The following is a 16,739-nucleotide window of genomic DNA, read 5'->3' on the forward strand; positions in this document are numbered from 1 at the left end:
TTAGCTTAGGCCATAACAATTAATTGAACAAATAGCATAGCGTACAGCTATTAATTACATAAAAGAATGAGAATAAGAATCCACATCATTGGCTTTAAAAAATTACTGAAAAAGCAAGAGGTTCATATACCTTGATTGGGTCCCATCCTCCAAAATTGCTTGGATGTTTGTAAGACAGAGCTATCATTTTCCGTGCAAGTGGCACACTTATTGGATAACATTTCTCAAAAAGACTTTCACGATTTTCCACTAGGTCCTTTAGCTTTTTATACAACTGGTAACACACGATGTGGGGTTTTCGCTTGCTTCCGATAGTTACTTGAGGTATTGATATTTTTTCAAGTTCTTCCTAAGAACAAAAGCAGATCGTCACATTAATCAAAAGCATCAGCAAAAGCTATAACATGGCAAGTGACACAAAGAAGCATCTTTAGTACACCTTTGCTGTTAAGACAGCTATAATAAAAGCTCATACAAAAAACTTAGCTGCCTGTGTCGCAGTGGTCTGATAGCTGTTAGTGAGTTGTACTTTTGCATGGTGCGTCCATTCCCAGAGAGTGTGTTTGAGCTGCCACTGGTTGAGCTGGTGTGAGATACTCCCAAGGTAGCTCTGTGACATGCAACTTGGCATCTGGCCTCTCCATACATATACTGGGGTTTATATTAGCCACTGGCAGCTGGCATTGGCCTTGGGGGATAAAGGGAGTCAGCTAGGGGGGTTAATGGGTGTGGGTTGCAGAACCTTATATCTTTCTATGGTTCTCAAAGCACCAGAGATGTGGTAGTTGGAGGGGGATTGCTTTTCCTGTCCTCAATGGGAGACTATGGGTTTTGCTGTGGTTTTTGAAGGTGTAGTCTGCACCATTGCTGGGGGCACTCCTGGGGTGGGAAGGCTTAGGGAACTAACTCCTGCTATGCTTGTCTACCAGCGCAGGGGGTTATGCCAGCAGTGCTTTGGTGGGGGGGCCATGGCATTGCTGCTCCAGTGCTTGGAATAGTGTGGCAGCCCTGAGCTGCTCTGCTACATTATGTTTAGGTTGCTGCACCATATCTCAGGGGTATGCTAGCATAGTGACTGGTCAACTCCCTCAGCGCTTTTGCAGAATTGTGCTGTTAGTATGAGGCAGCTTTATATGCACAGATACTTTTATGGCAAGAAGGTATTATATTATTGCATGCAAATATTGTAGTCAGGAGGAAAAGGGCTGATAAATTATCAGATGTGGAAAGAGACAGAGACTTAGTCACATCAGAGCTATCCTTAAAGTATTTTTTCTTGCCTTGGTAAAATGGATTAAAATAAGAATTTTAATAAATTAATCATAGAAAAGGCAATTCTCTACCTTTTCTTTTCTTTTAATTTTTTTATTAGTTTCCACTGGGGATAGGGGAAAGAGGGGAACAAATTTCAAAAGTATCATACATTCTGCTTGAAACATCACTCTACTTATCTACAATTCTCTACTTTTCCAAGAATCTCTTAGATTATAAACACTTCGTAAAATTACTCTCATTTAGGAACGAAGTCAAGGCAGAAACTAATATGCTAGACAATGAGGAAAGTACCTGTACAGCTTGCATATTATTCAAATCTGCTTCAAACTTCTCTGCAATTTCTGTTTTCAAGCGTTCAGTTGCTTCAGCTTCCTGCTCCTCATCCTCATCTTCCATGTCATCCTCTTCTTTTGGAAACTCTTCTTCCAAAATTGCTTCAATATCATCTTCTTCATCTTCATCATCTTCATCAGCAACCTCACTTTCAAACCTAGCGTCAGCATTCTGAAATGTGAAATACTGTATGACTATTGAACAGACTTCTATAAAAAGAAAAATTATTTTATTTATTTTATTTTATTTATGTCATTTATAGTCCGCCTTTCTCACGGAGACTCAAGGCGGATTACATAGTGTGAGATCAATACCATCAGTAGCAAGGACAAGGATAGGCATTTCCATACAGTGTTAAGGACATTTCCATAAACAATGTCATAGGGTAGATGAATACAAGTTTACAGAGACATAGCATTAGCAAGGATCCAATACAGGGTTGAAGGATTGCTGAAACAGAACATAATCCATTCTAGGATTGACACTGGACAACATGAAGCACAAGCAGTATATATCAGTACATATTCAAAGCAACATAATGATGGAGCCCATGGTTCCCAACTCATTGGTGAAATATCTTTTTTTTTTTTAATTGGTGAAATATCTGTGACCCCCTCCTTACAATACTGCCCTCCTATGTGAATAAAAAAGCCTTTTTGATTAATTCAGTTTTGCATTGTTTGTGGAAAGCCAAGAGCGTGGGAGCTCTCCTGACCTCCTCAGGCAGGCTGTTCCATAGGGTAGGGGCCACCACAGAGAAGGTTAATTAATATCTCTCAATTTCTCTACTTAGTCCACTATGTATATGACAATGATTTGTGGAAATGCTTCAGCATGCAATTATATAACAATCAAAGAAATCCTACTGATTTCTGTGGGATATAATTATTTATATAAGAAATTTTATGCCACATCACCAGAATCCTGCTTGAGATAGCTAGTAAGTAAAAACAATACAGTAAACTATCAATATAATACAAAAAACTAAATAATTAAAAACAAGCTAGGGACATAAGAACAGCATAAAAATATCTGTAAAATAAACCATAATCAGAATAAAATATATTCTTAACTTTCTCTCTGAAATCAATAAGACTTAAACATGCTGTGCTTAGAGCAGACTTGCTCATGAAAATCATGTTAAATTTTGCATATTTATTAAAAGTATTTTCAGTAACAAAAAAGAAGTCCTAGTCACCCCGCCTTTTATAGCTGGGCCCACTGAAAAAGCACGCAAAAAGGCCGGCTGAACATCTTGCAGCTTTTGGAGCTTTTACGTCTATGGCTGGCCTGCGCATGTGCAGTTCCCAAGTGGGGCTGCACAGAAGACACGATGATGAATTGATAGGGAGCAATAGTACCAAAAGAGAATAATACAACAGACTATTTTATTAGGGAAGAGCCAAGATGATGCAAAATAACAACTGCCAAAAGGTCTGAGAAAAATTAAACATTTCTACCTGGTCATTAAAGTTCAATAAAGTCAGTGTAAGGTTAACCACTGAAGGGAGAGAATTCCACAGTAGAGGTGCCATGATAAAGAATGGAAGATTTGTATTCACTTACCGTGAAGCTTCCTTTCTCGGTGGTCCAGGAGTGGAGCAGTCCTTACTTTTGGGATATAGCTCCTCCTCTCCAAAGGCAGGGTCAGTCAGCTGATTTTGATCCTGGAGGGGAGGGGCTTGTCCCTGGAATCACCAGTCTGTTCCCAAGCCCTGACTCCCCATCATAATACCAGAAGGGAAAATAATAACTCCCCTCAATTTTTTTTAATAGAAAGATCCTTCCCTTGAATAAACTGGGAGGAAGACTATCGTCCTAACTCTTCATCCATTCCTAGAAGCCGCCCTGCAAGAAACTCCTGGACCACCGAGAAAGGAAGCTTCACGGTAAGTGAATACAAATCTTCCATTCTCCGGTGGTCCTAGGAGTGGGGCAGTCCTTACTTTTGGGACATACAAGAGCAGTGTACCCCAGGGTGGGTAGTCTGGCTTCCAGGCCTAGAGGGTGTGTATTAGTACCCTCCTGCTAAATGTTGTCTCTGGGGAAGACAACTTATCTTAGACAATTATTGGGAAGACCACCTTATAGAACATTTCTAAAGACTAAAGGATTTATAGGTTGCCTGTGTCGGTTTCCCTTAGTGAGTGCGCCCTGATATCTATGGGCATCTCCAGACCTCTGGCTTGACATGCCAGAATTATGTACCCTCTGCTTTACCTACTTAGCCAAGAAAAGGACACTCTGGGTCCCAAGAAGGGCCTCCTGCAAACACACAACTAGCGTCCCAGACTTCTGAAACACTGTTTAGTCCTGCCCAAGTGGAATTTCACATCTCTACGTATATCAAGGTAGTGAGATTTATTTATTTATTTTCTTCCTGTGCTTTGGATTAGATTAAAAGGAGGGAAGTACTATCTCTCCTGTCCTATGAAAACATGAAGTTCACCTTTGGAAGAAACTTGTTTTTGTTCATAATTTGCTCTACCATCTTGGAGGAAAGGGCATGGCTCTCTATCTACTGCTAGTGCCTGCCATTCTGACACGTGTCTAGCTGATTTTATTCTCATCTGCAAGATGGTTTTAAAGGTCAGTTCCTTTAAGGGACATGAGGTCATAGGCTCAAGGCATGTTTTGTATAATGCTCTCAATACCAGATTAAGATTTCACGCGGGAAAAACCAGCGAATCCTTGGAAGATTCTACAATGAGGTCCCCTTTTAGAATCCACTGCCATGAAGGTGATATATAAGGGAATGTCCCTTCCTAGAACCCCTAATTGGTCACTACCTGTTGTCTAAGGGTGTTGGTATTAAGACTTTTCTTCAACCCCTCTTGAAGAAAGGATAGTAAGTCCCTAATTAGCCCCAAAAGATTACGACTCTATCCATGCACTCTTCTGGGAACTTGGCAGGAATTCTGTGGAACTCTTCCTGGAGGTTAGCATAGTACCAATCATGCCTTCTGTTTAGTCCAACCCTATTAGCTGTTTGTGTTCGACCTCCACACTGTGAGGCTTGTCAGAGCAGGTTAGGGGTGTCGTATTGATCCCCGCATCAATGGGCCCTCCTGCAGTGGAGGTGGCAGGGATCCATGCTTGAAAGATTCTTCAGGTTTTGGGACCATGTCTTTCTGGACCTGAAGGTTGCTATTAGCATCACTTCTGCACTTTACTATGTGATTTTCTGAACAGCTCTGTGCAATAGCTGTACTGTGGAAGACATACAGGACGCGTGAAGGCAGCTTGCTGCTCACATCATCTATCCCTATGGTTTGAGGGTTTCTTCTCCTTGCGCCTTGTTGAAAACTATGGTAGACCAGTTGGGGAAATCTCTCTGGATAGCATCCATTCTGCTTGGTTCATCACTCTCTGGCTTAGCCAGTCCGCCTCAGAGTTGTCCTCTGTATAAACATATAGTGACCTGTGGGAAGATTCTGAGATTCCACCATACCATGTCTGATGGCTCCGAGTTCCAAAGGGTTTACCCTGTTGATCATTTGTCCTTCAGCCAGATGCCCTATGCCATTCTTCCTTGGGTGTGGGATCTCCATCCCCAAAGACATGTCCATAGTCATCACTGTTCTCTCTGGTTCCTTGAGTGGGACACCAACGTGGGACTGAATGAGGTACAGCTACTGGTTATTTTCCTGTTTGAGGATCTCTGGCAATTCAACTATCTTGGACCTCTTGTGATCTAACACCCCATGATATGGCAACAGGCATTTCTGAAGTGCGCAAATCAAGATGTCGTTTGGATATGGGAAAGGAGCCACTCTCCATGGCCTAGCCATGCTATCAGTGATACTAGGATTCTGAAGAACACCATAGGTGGTGTTTTCAGTTCAAAGGAAAGGCCCAATGTTGGAAGTGCCTCTATGAGAGATTGATGGAAGCCAGACAATCTCCCTTCTGAATGGCAGTCATGACAAATTTTACCCTTTCCATTCCCACCTTCTTGTTCCTAGGCGTCTATTTTATTTGACCAAATTCCTTTGGATCTAGGGGAAAAAGGACCAGGTGGCACAGAATTGAATTCCACTGATCACAGTATCTGCCTGTTTCTTATTATTAGCTGCCAAGGGTTTGTCAAATATTGTAAGCATCCCCCAAACACCATCGTGCCTGCTGCCTTGGTGTAGACACACTGAGTTCCCTTCTTTGGCCCTTTAGTATTCTGATTGGATTTGTTGAGGGAGAAGGTACTACCCTCCTCTCAATGTCTGGTCTGCTTTCCTTTATTTAGAGTTTCTCCAGACAGGTTCATATCTTTGAAAGGAACCACGGTTACTTTGGCTTTGGGGCAAATGGTCCACGTTCCAATTTCTAAGCTAAGTGTTGTGCCTGGTTGCCTGAAAACCATGGTCCTTGTTGACCACAGCATAGCATATTGCCGGGGCTATTTTCTTAGTTTTGCTCTTTGGCAGGGGTTTACTGCTCACTGCAACCAGGTCTGAGACCCGAGAGAATGTGACTCTAGGAAGGAGTGGAGCTGTCACCAATGCTCTGAAGGATGTAGCGGAAACTTCCAATTTTCTGCGCACAGCCAGTTCAAACCACCTGAGGCTGGAATCCTAGATAGTCCGTCCTTGTCAACGGGCAGCACAGGATTAGATGGCAGGCTGGTTACCAGATCATCCACCAATGGCAGCTTGATCCTCTCAGTAACCCCTGGAACTAATGTATAAGACTTGGGGGGGGGAGGAAATAAGAGTAGTTAGTTTTGCCAAAGTGTCCCTCTTAGACTTCTACAAGTATGTGAGACTACTGGAAGGGAATCCCTGATGGGATTATTCCTGATTCTAGGGAGGATTCTCTCCAACCCCTTAGTCCTCAAGGGAGAAGACTCCAGGATCCTCATCACCATAGGGAGCTTTCTAGGATACGGCTCCTGAGGAAGACCTGCTAGGGAATTTTCCCTTCTTTTAACAGCTCCCCTTTCTTCTTGGCTGAGGGAGAAAACTGATAGATCAAGGTCCTCAGTTGAAGGCTTAACCGAGATCTGTGCTCTTAATGGCCCTTGCCTCCTCTTTAATCTGGGGAGGGGGCACCCTTTTACCTATCTGGAGTCAGACTCCCATACTGGAATGCCTCTCTTGCCCATCTGAGAGTCTAGCTGCTAGACTATTTATTGGTGTGCCTTCAGGACCTCTTTGAATTCCTTATTTCATCCTGGGCCATGCCAGTTCATTTGTTAAATAGTAACTATGGCTGTGACTATGTAAATAGGGGGCATGTAATTTCTTTCCCCTTAGTGGTGGAAAATGTCATCCAGTCATAGTTGCCTCTGCAACACTGGTCTTTTTTGGAGGTCTCCCATCCAATTGCTAACCGAGGCCAACCCTGCTGAGGTACTGAGATCTGATGAGATCTGGCTTGCCTGGACTGTGATATCACAGTCAGGGGCTGGAATAAGGTCAGAATCATCATTATTCCCCCAGAACTGCTAGGTAATTGAGACTTTTTTTTTTAATTTATTTTTTTTAAACCAAACAAACAAACAAAAACAATGTACAGAAGTAAAATAGAACAACAACAAAGTCTTAGTGAACTATATACAATAAATGTCATGCCAATATAGTTAAAACAAAGACAACTAGCATTTTTTTTTCAATTATTTGATAGTCGTTGCTTCAAATCTGAGTAACAAAAAGTAAATGCTTAGGTGGAGAGTGATTTGTATTGGAAATGAATTCAATGAATGGTAACCATTTTGCAATAAAATCAGTTTCTTTCAAATAGTGTTCATTCTGGTATAATTTGTCATGTATTTTTTCTTGTATATAGTGGTCCCATATTTTTTCTAACCATTTTTCTGCTGTGGGAACCGTCTTTGATTTCCATGGAACCTAGGAGGAACCTAGGGCCGTCGGCTCTAATGCTTGCTGTCACTCCGAGCGAAATGGGGGTGGGGTAGGTGGTAGGGCCTTTCCTTTCCCCTTCGAGCTCCTCACTGCCTGTGGCCTTGGCCTCCCTGAGTACTGGGATTACAGGCGCGCACCACCACACCCGGCTCATCTCTGGCAGTTTCTTCTTCACCAGGATCACTGCGCTCTTAGAGCGTTGCTGAAGACATCCTGCTCTGATGGCAGGGCCAGAAAGACTGGTGATTCCAGGGACAAGCCCCTCCCCTCCAGGATCAAAATCAGCTAACTGACCCTGCCTTCAGAGAGGAGGAGCTATATCCCAAAAATAAGGACTGCCCCAGTCCTTGGACCACCGGAGAAAGCTCTGTCCTTTATGTTCACCCACCTCACTTTTGAAAGAAAATGCATATGCAACAGGGCCTTATTTGCTTATCTAAGTGAATGAATAGTTTTAACACTGTTCACTCACTCATTTACTGCTGAGAATCCCAATTGCACCACTGTCAAACAGCTGCATTCACTGCTTTCCCCCAAGTGTTGCCCCCACTTTTCCAAACCACCTTTGTAGTGATTTTTGGGACTTTAGTCACAACTGTAGGAATATTCCTTCCAGACATGAGCTACTGTTATATAATATCACTGGTTTGTGATTAGGGTTTGTGTTGTGTTTGGTCAAGTGTCAAAGTGAAACTAGCTCTTCCTTTGACCTGCCCACATTCTTTCCTGTTACTTGTTCTACAATTGATCACTTAAAATGAGCTGTATCTGCCACCCATTGTGTCTCTTTTCCTTTTTAAAAATTAAAATATGCATTGTTTCATGTGATGTCTTATTCTAGTGCTGATGCTCGGGTGGTGGTGGTGAGGAACCAAACAAACTCTCTCTCCTCTGATAGAGCAATGGCAGTACAATGGGAAAGGCACTTTTACTGGGAAAATGCGCTGCTGGATCAGTTTTCCTTACAGAAGTGGCCAGCAAAGGCTTCTATAGCGAAAAGATGAGATGTTTCCCCAGTAGCGGGCAGTGGAAGGAGCTTTAGCTGAGGGTGGTGGTAGATGTTTTTGTAATAATGCTGCACACAGATCCCCCTCCCCCACAAATTCAAAAAGGGTAGAGTGGAAAACCCCCTCCCCAAAGCAGTTATAGCAATAGTGGATCTGCAAGGAGCTTCTCCCATGGAAAGAGATGGAAAGAGATGGCGGTGAAATTTCTGTACAGCAGTGTAAGGCTATACTTTGCATAGAACTAGATATTATGTAATTAGCATTAAATAAAGTTGCAGCCAGCATTAGCAAAAAAAAATCCTACCTAAACCAAATAACCCAACAAGTATAATAGGTGAGTCAAGTAAAGAGTTTAGGGTTGCCCATACTTGCCAAGGTTTGTGTTGTTCCTAACTGCACCTTCTTCCAACTACATTTTGCTCATGCATGGGCTTAGGTATGCTGATCCATGCCACTGTAAGCTGTAGACTGGACTACTATAACATACCCTGTGTGGTGCTGCCCTTAAAAATGACTTGGAAGCTTCAGTTATTCCAAAATGATTGTCCTTTGTTTCATAGCTGTTTCAAACCTAACAACTCTGTTCTGCACTGTTCTGCACCATCTCCATATCTGGTTCTTCCCTTGAAAGACTTTAATGATATGGAACCCCTCCTATTTAACAACCCTGTGGGGTTTACAATGTGCCACTGACATTTTGATTTCCTCTGTCCCAATCTTCTAAAGCATTTTCAGTCATTCCTTTTCTGGATTGGTTGTCGATTAGTCTAGCAGGGCACCTTTGCTCCCTATATGCAGGAAAGCCTGTACATCATTCTTCTTTCAGAAGGCTTTTAAAATCTGATAGAATTTGTGGCTTGGAAGGGCTGAGTGGGGGTGTAAGATTCTGTTGTTGTTAGTCTTTGAATTGTTTTCTTGTAATTTGTACCTTGAGCTCTTGGAGAAAGGTGATGTATAAATAGTTTAATAATAAATACTATGTTGTATTATGGAGCATAATCTGAACCAATTTTTCAAAGATCATATATTAGCATAATTTTATTTGCAGCCAACAAAAACAATTCTGATCTGTTTTTGTTATAGCACAACTATCTTTTTTAAAAAGTATGTTGACAATCAATTTACAAATTTGTTACCAAACGCCTTATTTTTTTTAAAAAAACTATCTATTTTGGTTTCTTACCTCTCTCCTTTTTGCTTGTGCTGCAAAAAGTTCTGCCCTCCTTTTGATAATTTGGTCTTCCTGTTAATAAAAGACTTATTTTATTAACATATTTTAAGTACATATTTTACATAACAAGTACATATTTTATTTTATTCTTTTAGCAACTCTAAAATTAAATGTCAAAGTTTTTTTTCATAGAGACAACACTGAATACATAAGGATACCAGGGAAGATTACCTTTAGTTCAACCTCTACAAAAACTTACCCAGAGCTTGTCATATGTGCACTCTGCTCCTGTTACACCACTGCAGTGTGCAACATGTCTAACTGTTGTAGCATAGTGGTTAAGTGGTTAGACTGTGAACCAGCACTCTGCTGGCTTAAATCCCACGATGGCCATTAGCTCAGTAGGTTGGCTTTGGGTGAGCCACACCTCTCAGCCCTGGCTCCCCAGCAATATTGTGGGGATAATAATAACACCAAGTTTGTTCTCTGCTCTGAGTGTGGTGCTAATCTTACTAGAACAGCGGCATATAAGCACAGTTATTATTTTGTGTAATAACTTTTTTATTGAAAAATTTCAGCATAATTATAAAACATACATTTGAAACAGTTCCTTTGGCTGGTCTAGCTAGAATAGCTGGAGGCTCAGCCAGGGCCAAATTCTCTTACTTGGTCTATTCATTTTGTGTTGACAGAAATCCTTTGATTAGATTAGCAACCTGAACTACTATTCTTGTACTGCAACTTGGCACTGAAAACTAAATGAGAGCCCAGCTATAGTTGTTTCTCTCACCTATGCTTCAGATGGCAGAGGTGGCAAAGTTGTAGAAGCAGTTACAATAGAATCTTCCTGCTCCTGTTTAGTACTGCTTCCTATTTAGTACTATGCTTTGACAATCGGAACCAACACATCATTTTCTAAATAAAGAATTGCACCCCAGCTACAAAACAAAGTGCCATATTGTTCAAATTTTATAATTCCAAGTTTTAGACAATAAGCCCACAAGCAGGCCATTATCTTTTTTATCTATTATACAGTACCTAGCTTCAGTTAAATCACTTAATAAATAATAATTACTCTTATTTTTGCTTTCTGATCCTTCATCTTCTGCTTCCTCTCCTTTTTTTGGAATTGTTTCTCTTGCCATTTTTGCAAACGTGTGGGAAGAATTCGATCAGAAACATCATCTTCTTCAACTTCAAGAAAAACTGCAATGTCTGGACAAAGTCCACGTTCTGTTAAATATGCTGCTTCATCCACTGTTCGAGGAAAACCATCCAGTATAAATCCTGTAGATCTTTAATGAACATAATATTTGAAACTGAAAGTGTCTATATTCTATGGGATTTCCCCCTCACTGAATGGCAGAAATGCAAAACTGTTCCTCAAAAGGACCCTTGTGGGAAAAAGATGGGCACAACTGGAAGGAAAAGCCTTTATTGGTCAGTGAAACATACTTCTTCTAATGGTAGTTCTGTTTATATCAGAATTGTGAAGATGAGGCTATAGATGCATTGACTCATGAGGAGAGGCAAGATATATATTTTAATTAATACATTTAATAAAGGCAGCATTAGTCATTGTTGGTACTGAAGCAAGAAGTTGTTTGTAGTTCCTCTGATTTATTGTTTTGGAAGCACTGTGTCTAAAAGATGTGCCAGCCATCTGTAGGTGCATGTCTGTGACTGAATATAAATTATTTGCTAACACCACTGCTTCATTTTACAGAAAGCTTCACTGGCCATCACAGAATTTCTCATCTCTAACTTTAGATAGCACTATTTATCTATACATTACATTTTAATTTCACTACTTAGGGAAGGGGCTGTGACTCCAGTAGCAGAGCCTTTGCATTGCATGCAGAACTTCCAGGTTCAATTCCTGCCATCTCCAGTTAAAAGGATCATGTAGCAGAGACTCTGGAGAGCTTCTGCCAGGCAGAGTGGACTGTACCATCCTTAATGTTATGCGTCAATAAAAGGCAGCTTCATATATTCAACCATCCTCTAATGGAGCTCAGTGTGGTATCTATACTTGTCACCTCTCCATTTATCCTCATAACAGACCTATGAGGAAGAATAAACTGACAGAGAATAACTGGCCCAAGATTACCCAGTTAGCTTTATGACACAGTGGCCTTTTGATTCCAGATCTGTTCAACACTAGTGAAGCTTGCTAACCACTGCTCCACACTAGCTTTCTATAACACACAGGACCGAGTACAGAGTGCTACTTTAGGTTTTTGAAATTTTTACTTTGAATTCAAACATTCCATACTATGCTACAAACTGTTTTCCATAGTCTCCTCCTTAGTTTCAAAAACAGCTTGCTGAATTGCATGGGGAATTGCTGTTCAAGAAATATGTCAAATCCCAGATGAGCATATGGCAATACTTGTGTAGTAAGGCCTCTTCTCCAGAATTAGAGGACACTCAGGTGGGCTTACAAAGGGAAATCAGCTTCATAAGATCTATTAGACAAAGCCTAAGAGCTTTATATGAAATGGAATTTTTTAAAGAGTGACTCTTTTATGTACATTATAGTTACCGAAAGGGTTCCTTTGTCCACCATTCAGGAACAATATTGTCAAGCACCTCTGGTGGTAAGGCTTCATTTTCTACCAAGTTTGCCTTGATTGCTTCTTCTTCATCTGTTAATTGAAATTCTTTCTGCTGAAATGATTCAAAATAGATGTAAATAAATATAGACTTTGCCTGACAAAAGTCTAAAATGATCATATGAAGGATTTTGTATTATTCATTTCATTCAGATTTTTTCAGAGACAACAAAATGCTTCAGTTTGATAAATTCTGTCACATAGTGGGGTAGATCCTAGCCCTATGCTCCCACTCCATTGTACAAAGTTTGAAGCCTTTCCCCAGCCTAAGGAGACTTTCCACTGTAAGAAGAGCCACTTAATTTGGAAGACGTTTCAGGTGGGTAGCCATGTTGGTCTGCAGCAGATGAACAAGATTAGAGTCTAATAGACCAACAAGAATTTTCAGGGTATAAGCTTTTGTCAGATACAAGTTGGAGTGGAGAGGTGAGTCTTTATACCCCAGTAAGAAGGTGGGAGGCGTGTTGTAAAGAAGTAAGACAGGATGTGGAAGTACAATGTGACATATAATTAGCTTGAGGAAGATTTTTTTAAGCTGGAGGAAGGCTCCTTGGAGGATTCTAATTTAATTCTCAACATGAGCTCCATCTGTGAATACTTAAATGCAGATATTGGAGCCAAGAACAGACAAGACAGATCTTTCTACAAACTTGAGAAAAATCACAGGTTTGCAGAAAAATCTGAAAACTTTAAAAAGGGGGGGATTAATCACCCCAAACAATAGAAGAAGCACCTGTACCTTTAAGAAATGGATGCCATCTGAGATCTCAGGGGCCATAGTGGAGGTTGCTAGGCAACAATGTTATTGCCAGCCTTTAAACCTTGGTCTCTGTCAGTAAAAGGTGGGAGAAGGGCCATTTCCAGGGCGATTTTGGTCTCCTACCTGCTCCCCTTCCTCCAACCCTAATTCAACAGAACAGTGTATGTGCACTTGCCATGCTTCTGGAATCAGGGCCTGCGATAAGACTGGCTTCAGCTCCGCCTCTCCTGAGTGAACCGGCGGAATGCTGGGCCAATGAGACTTAGTGTCTGTTGGAGGTAAAGAAGGGTTTGGGGAGCTGCTGAGGGAAAAGGCAGCAGAAATATCACTGGCTGATTCCAAACCGGTTTTGTCACATTAAAACGTTCTCTGTTTAACTCTAATTTATTAGGTTAAAACTGGTTCACTCCTATGTTCCAGCTTGTTAATGAAGATTATTTTAGTTTTGTTTAACCCTGGCTGGCTTTAAATTTTTAGCTGAGGGAAAATATCTCTCGCACAAGTCTCAAACACTCTGGTCACAATTAAATGGGCCAAGTTTAAATGGTGGCAGTGTATATATAGGGAAAATAACCATTAAGTTCCCTTTCCCCCAATAGCCCTGGGCTGTAGCTGGATGAAGGGAGGTACATACAGGGAGTTGTCTGTCTAGTGGAGCTTCTGGAAGAGGAGAGAGGGGAACCTGTAGGATTTAGTACGCTCTCTGCTTACTAAATTGGAGGTTAAACAGATGGTATGTGGTGGATCTGGCCTTTACCTGCCTGGAAAGCCCCAAATCTGTGAAGAGGGAGGTTTAGGGTGGATGGCAAGGAGTGTGAAAGGCTTACAAGAGGGTCATTGCCATAATCCCCTTTATACAGTAAACTTTGGTTTCTTGGTAGCCTCTAAGACTTGTACAGTTCTGCCTTTTTTGTCAGTAACTGTTATAAGATATGCTGTTGTTCTAGAGTTACAACTACCACAGCTTCATACCACAGTTAAAGCAAAGCAAAGGAGGAATGCCTGTCATACAAACAACATATCTTGTGAAACCTCTCCAGACTGGTATCTTGAATTAACTTCTATGGAGTCAGCAATTGAAAAGTATTCAAGAATTCTAGGTTTAAAGAAGCATGCAGAAAACATGATGTTAAAACTTAGATATTTCCCTTCTTGCTCAGTGGCAGAATGCTGAGGAGCTATGATGGATTCCATCACTTCATGTTACATACAGCTTTGAATTTATGTTAAAAACACTATGCATGTAGAAAAACTAAACAGAACAGAGAAGCGTTCTGCACCTTTTTGCTTGCTGTGCTGGTTTTATTATTCATTTATTTAACAAAACTTTTACCCCACCTTTCTGCCCTCATAAGGCCGCCAAGGCAACTAACCAATTTTAAAAAGACAAAATATCATCTTAAAAGCCATTAAAACCAATACATAAACGCATCATTAAAATAATTTAAAACCAGAATTTCAAATAAATACAAGAGATAAAAACAAAAGTTGAAACACTGGGGGTTCTGTTTGCATGAAGTTTTAATACAGAATAATCTCCTGCCAGCAGCCTGCAGTAGAACAGGCTGTTCTCCTACTTTGTAACAATAGAAAGGGGATACCCCAACTGGGTCAAAAAGTTTTTTTTCTTTTTCAAAGTAACAAATGCTCACTCTTTATATATTTCAGAAATAACAATTTAAAGACACGACTCCAGATAACTGAAGCAAGGTAAGTAATTAACGTCCATTCTTTTTTCAAAGCAACAATTGCTCACTCTTTATACACTGTAGTAATTAAAGTCCATTCATAGTAGTGCTCTTATCTTCTTTCCTTTTGCAGATTGTCCTTTTGCAGCTTGTATTTATCAGTTGTTGTTGCCAGAGGAATTGGCATTCCCATGCAGACGCCCAAATCGGGGCCGGCTATTAGTAAACGCTGATTTTCGTCCCACAGACTTCCTCAGGAGTGTTTTAATCTGTCTCCTTTTGTCTTATACACGTATTTTCTCTCTCTCTTATTAGGTAACTGGAGAGCGACACTCTTTCTCTGGCGTCCTACTTTACTACTACTACTTTACTACTTTCTCTGGCTGTTCTCCTACTTTAGCAGTCTAGCACATTCTCCTATAAGTCTGAATCTGGCCTGTCTGTCAGTGGATATTATGATACCATCTCAGTAAGTAATGCCTAAACTAATTTAGTTTAGCTAAGAAACTATATGACACTGTAAAAGAATTAAAAATCTACTAGGTATTCTACAAACAGATAAGTTTATGCAATCATCAGATTTAAGTGGTAACTCCCACATGAAACTTCCAGCATATAAAATGTTTTGGAATAATATTCACTCACAAAATAGTTCTCTCCTCTCACCTACACAGACACAGAGTCTCTCTACATCCCCGTGTAAGATGTCTCGTGTAGAGAGACTCACAGACTCTCTCAGTGTTCCACACAGATTACCTGACTGAACTAGACTTTCCCTCTCTTGTCACTATTCCAGCAAGATGGAAACACGGTAAGGGCTCCAAGAAACCGATGTGGATGAACAGAGAGCTCCAGAATAAGCTAAGGGAGAAAAAGGAAATGTTCAGGAAATGGAGAGAAAAACAGACCTCTAAAGAGGAATATATGAGGGTTACTAGGCACTGCAGATCAGCCATCAGAGAAGCCGAAGCTCAGTATGAGCTGGGTCTGGCCAGGGGAGCTCGCTACTATAAGAAAAACTTCTACAGATATGTGAAAAGCAAACGCAAGGTAAAAGAGGCAATTGGACCACTGTTGGGAGTAGAAGGAGAAACTCTGATGGAGGACAGAGAAAAAAGCAGACAGGATTAATGACTTTTTTGCCTCTGTTTTCTCCCTGAAGAACTCGAGCACATCTAGAGATGGCAGAAGACATGACAGGACACCTGGGTGGCTAGTTGACATTGACAGAGAGGTTGTGGATAGGCACCTGGGTGCACTAGTCGAATACAAATCCCCTGGGCTGGATGGTGTGCACCCAAGAGTGCTCAAAGAACTTTCTAGTGAACTTGCAGAGCCTCTGTCCATCATCTTCAAGTCCTCCTGGAGGACTGGGGATGTGCCACAAGATTGGAGAAGAGCGAATGTTATCCCAATCTTTAAGAAAGGGAAGAAAGATGACCCGGGAAACTACAGGCTGGTCAATCTGACTTCTGTTGCTGGGAAGATACTAGAGAAGACTTTAAATGGATTGATCAGTAAGCATCTGAAGGACCACTTAGTGATCCAGGGAAATCAACATGGTTTTGTCCCCAACAGATCTTGTCAGACCAACCTGGTTTCCTTCTTTGATCAAGTGACAAGCTTACTGGATCGTGGGAACTCTGTCGATGTGATTTACCTGGATTTCAGTAAAGCTTTTGATAAGGTTCCCCATGACATTCTAATGGGTAAACTGGAAGACTGTGGACTGGACTATAGGACAGTTTGGTGGATAGGGAACTGGTTAGAGGACCGCACCCAAAGAGTGGTGGTCAATGGCGTTTCATCAGATTGGAGGGAGGTGTCCAGTGGGGTGCCTCAGGGCTCGGTACGTTTCAATATTTTTATCAATGATATGGATGAAGGGGTAAACGGGCTACTCATTAAATTTGCTGATGATACCAAATTGGGAGGAGTGGCAAACACGCAAGAAGATAGAGTTAAAATTCAACAAGACCTGAATACTCTGGAGAAGTGGGCGGTTGTGAACAGGATGCAATTCAACATA

At 41.1% G+C, this 16,739-nt stretch overlaps 1 protein-coding gene across 4 annotated transcripts in view; it reads right to left on the bottom strand.

Annotated features, from left to right (window-relative positions):
• AK9 (adenylate kinase 9) overlaps positions 1 to 16,739 on the bottom strand; it is a 159,613-nt gene that overhangs the window by 23,347 nt on the left and 119,527 nt on the right. For 3 of the 4 annotated variants that reach the window (XR_008598410.1, XM_055001631.1, XM_055001648.1), the window contains exons 27-31: positions 12,193 to 12,317; positions 10,723 to 10,942; positions 9,660 to 9,719; positions 1,567 to 1,779; positions 131 to 349 (exon numbers count right to left, since the gene is read on the bottom strand). Coding sequence is in view for 3 of the 4 variants with exons in the window: in XM_055001631.1 (XP_054857606.1) it covers positions 131 to 349; positions 1,567 to 1,779; positions 9,660 to 9,719; positions 10,723 to 10,942; positions 12,193 to 12,317 (837 nt within the window). In the remaining variant the exon portion in view is untranslated. The remainder of the gene's footprint in view (positions 1 to 130; positions 350 to 1,566; positions 1,780 to 9,659; positions 9,720 to 10,722; positions 10,943 to 12,192; positions 12,318 to 16,739) is intronic. The other variant, XM_055001640.1, reaches the window with a different exon arrangement.

Source organism: Eublepharis macularius, chromosome 1, assembly GCF_028583425.1.
Source record: "Eublepharis macularius isolate TG4126 chromosome 1, MPM_Emac_v1.0, whole genome shotgun sequence".
In the NCBI taxonomy this organism is placed as follows: Eukaryota; Metazoa; Chordata; class Lepidosauria; order Squamata; family Eublepharidae; genus Eublepharis; species Eublepharis macularius.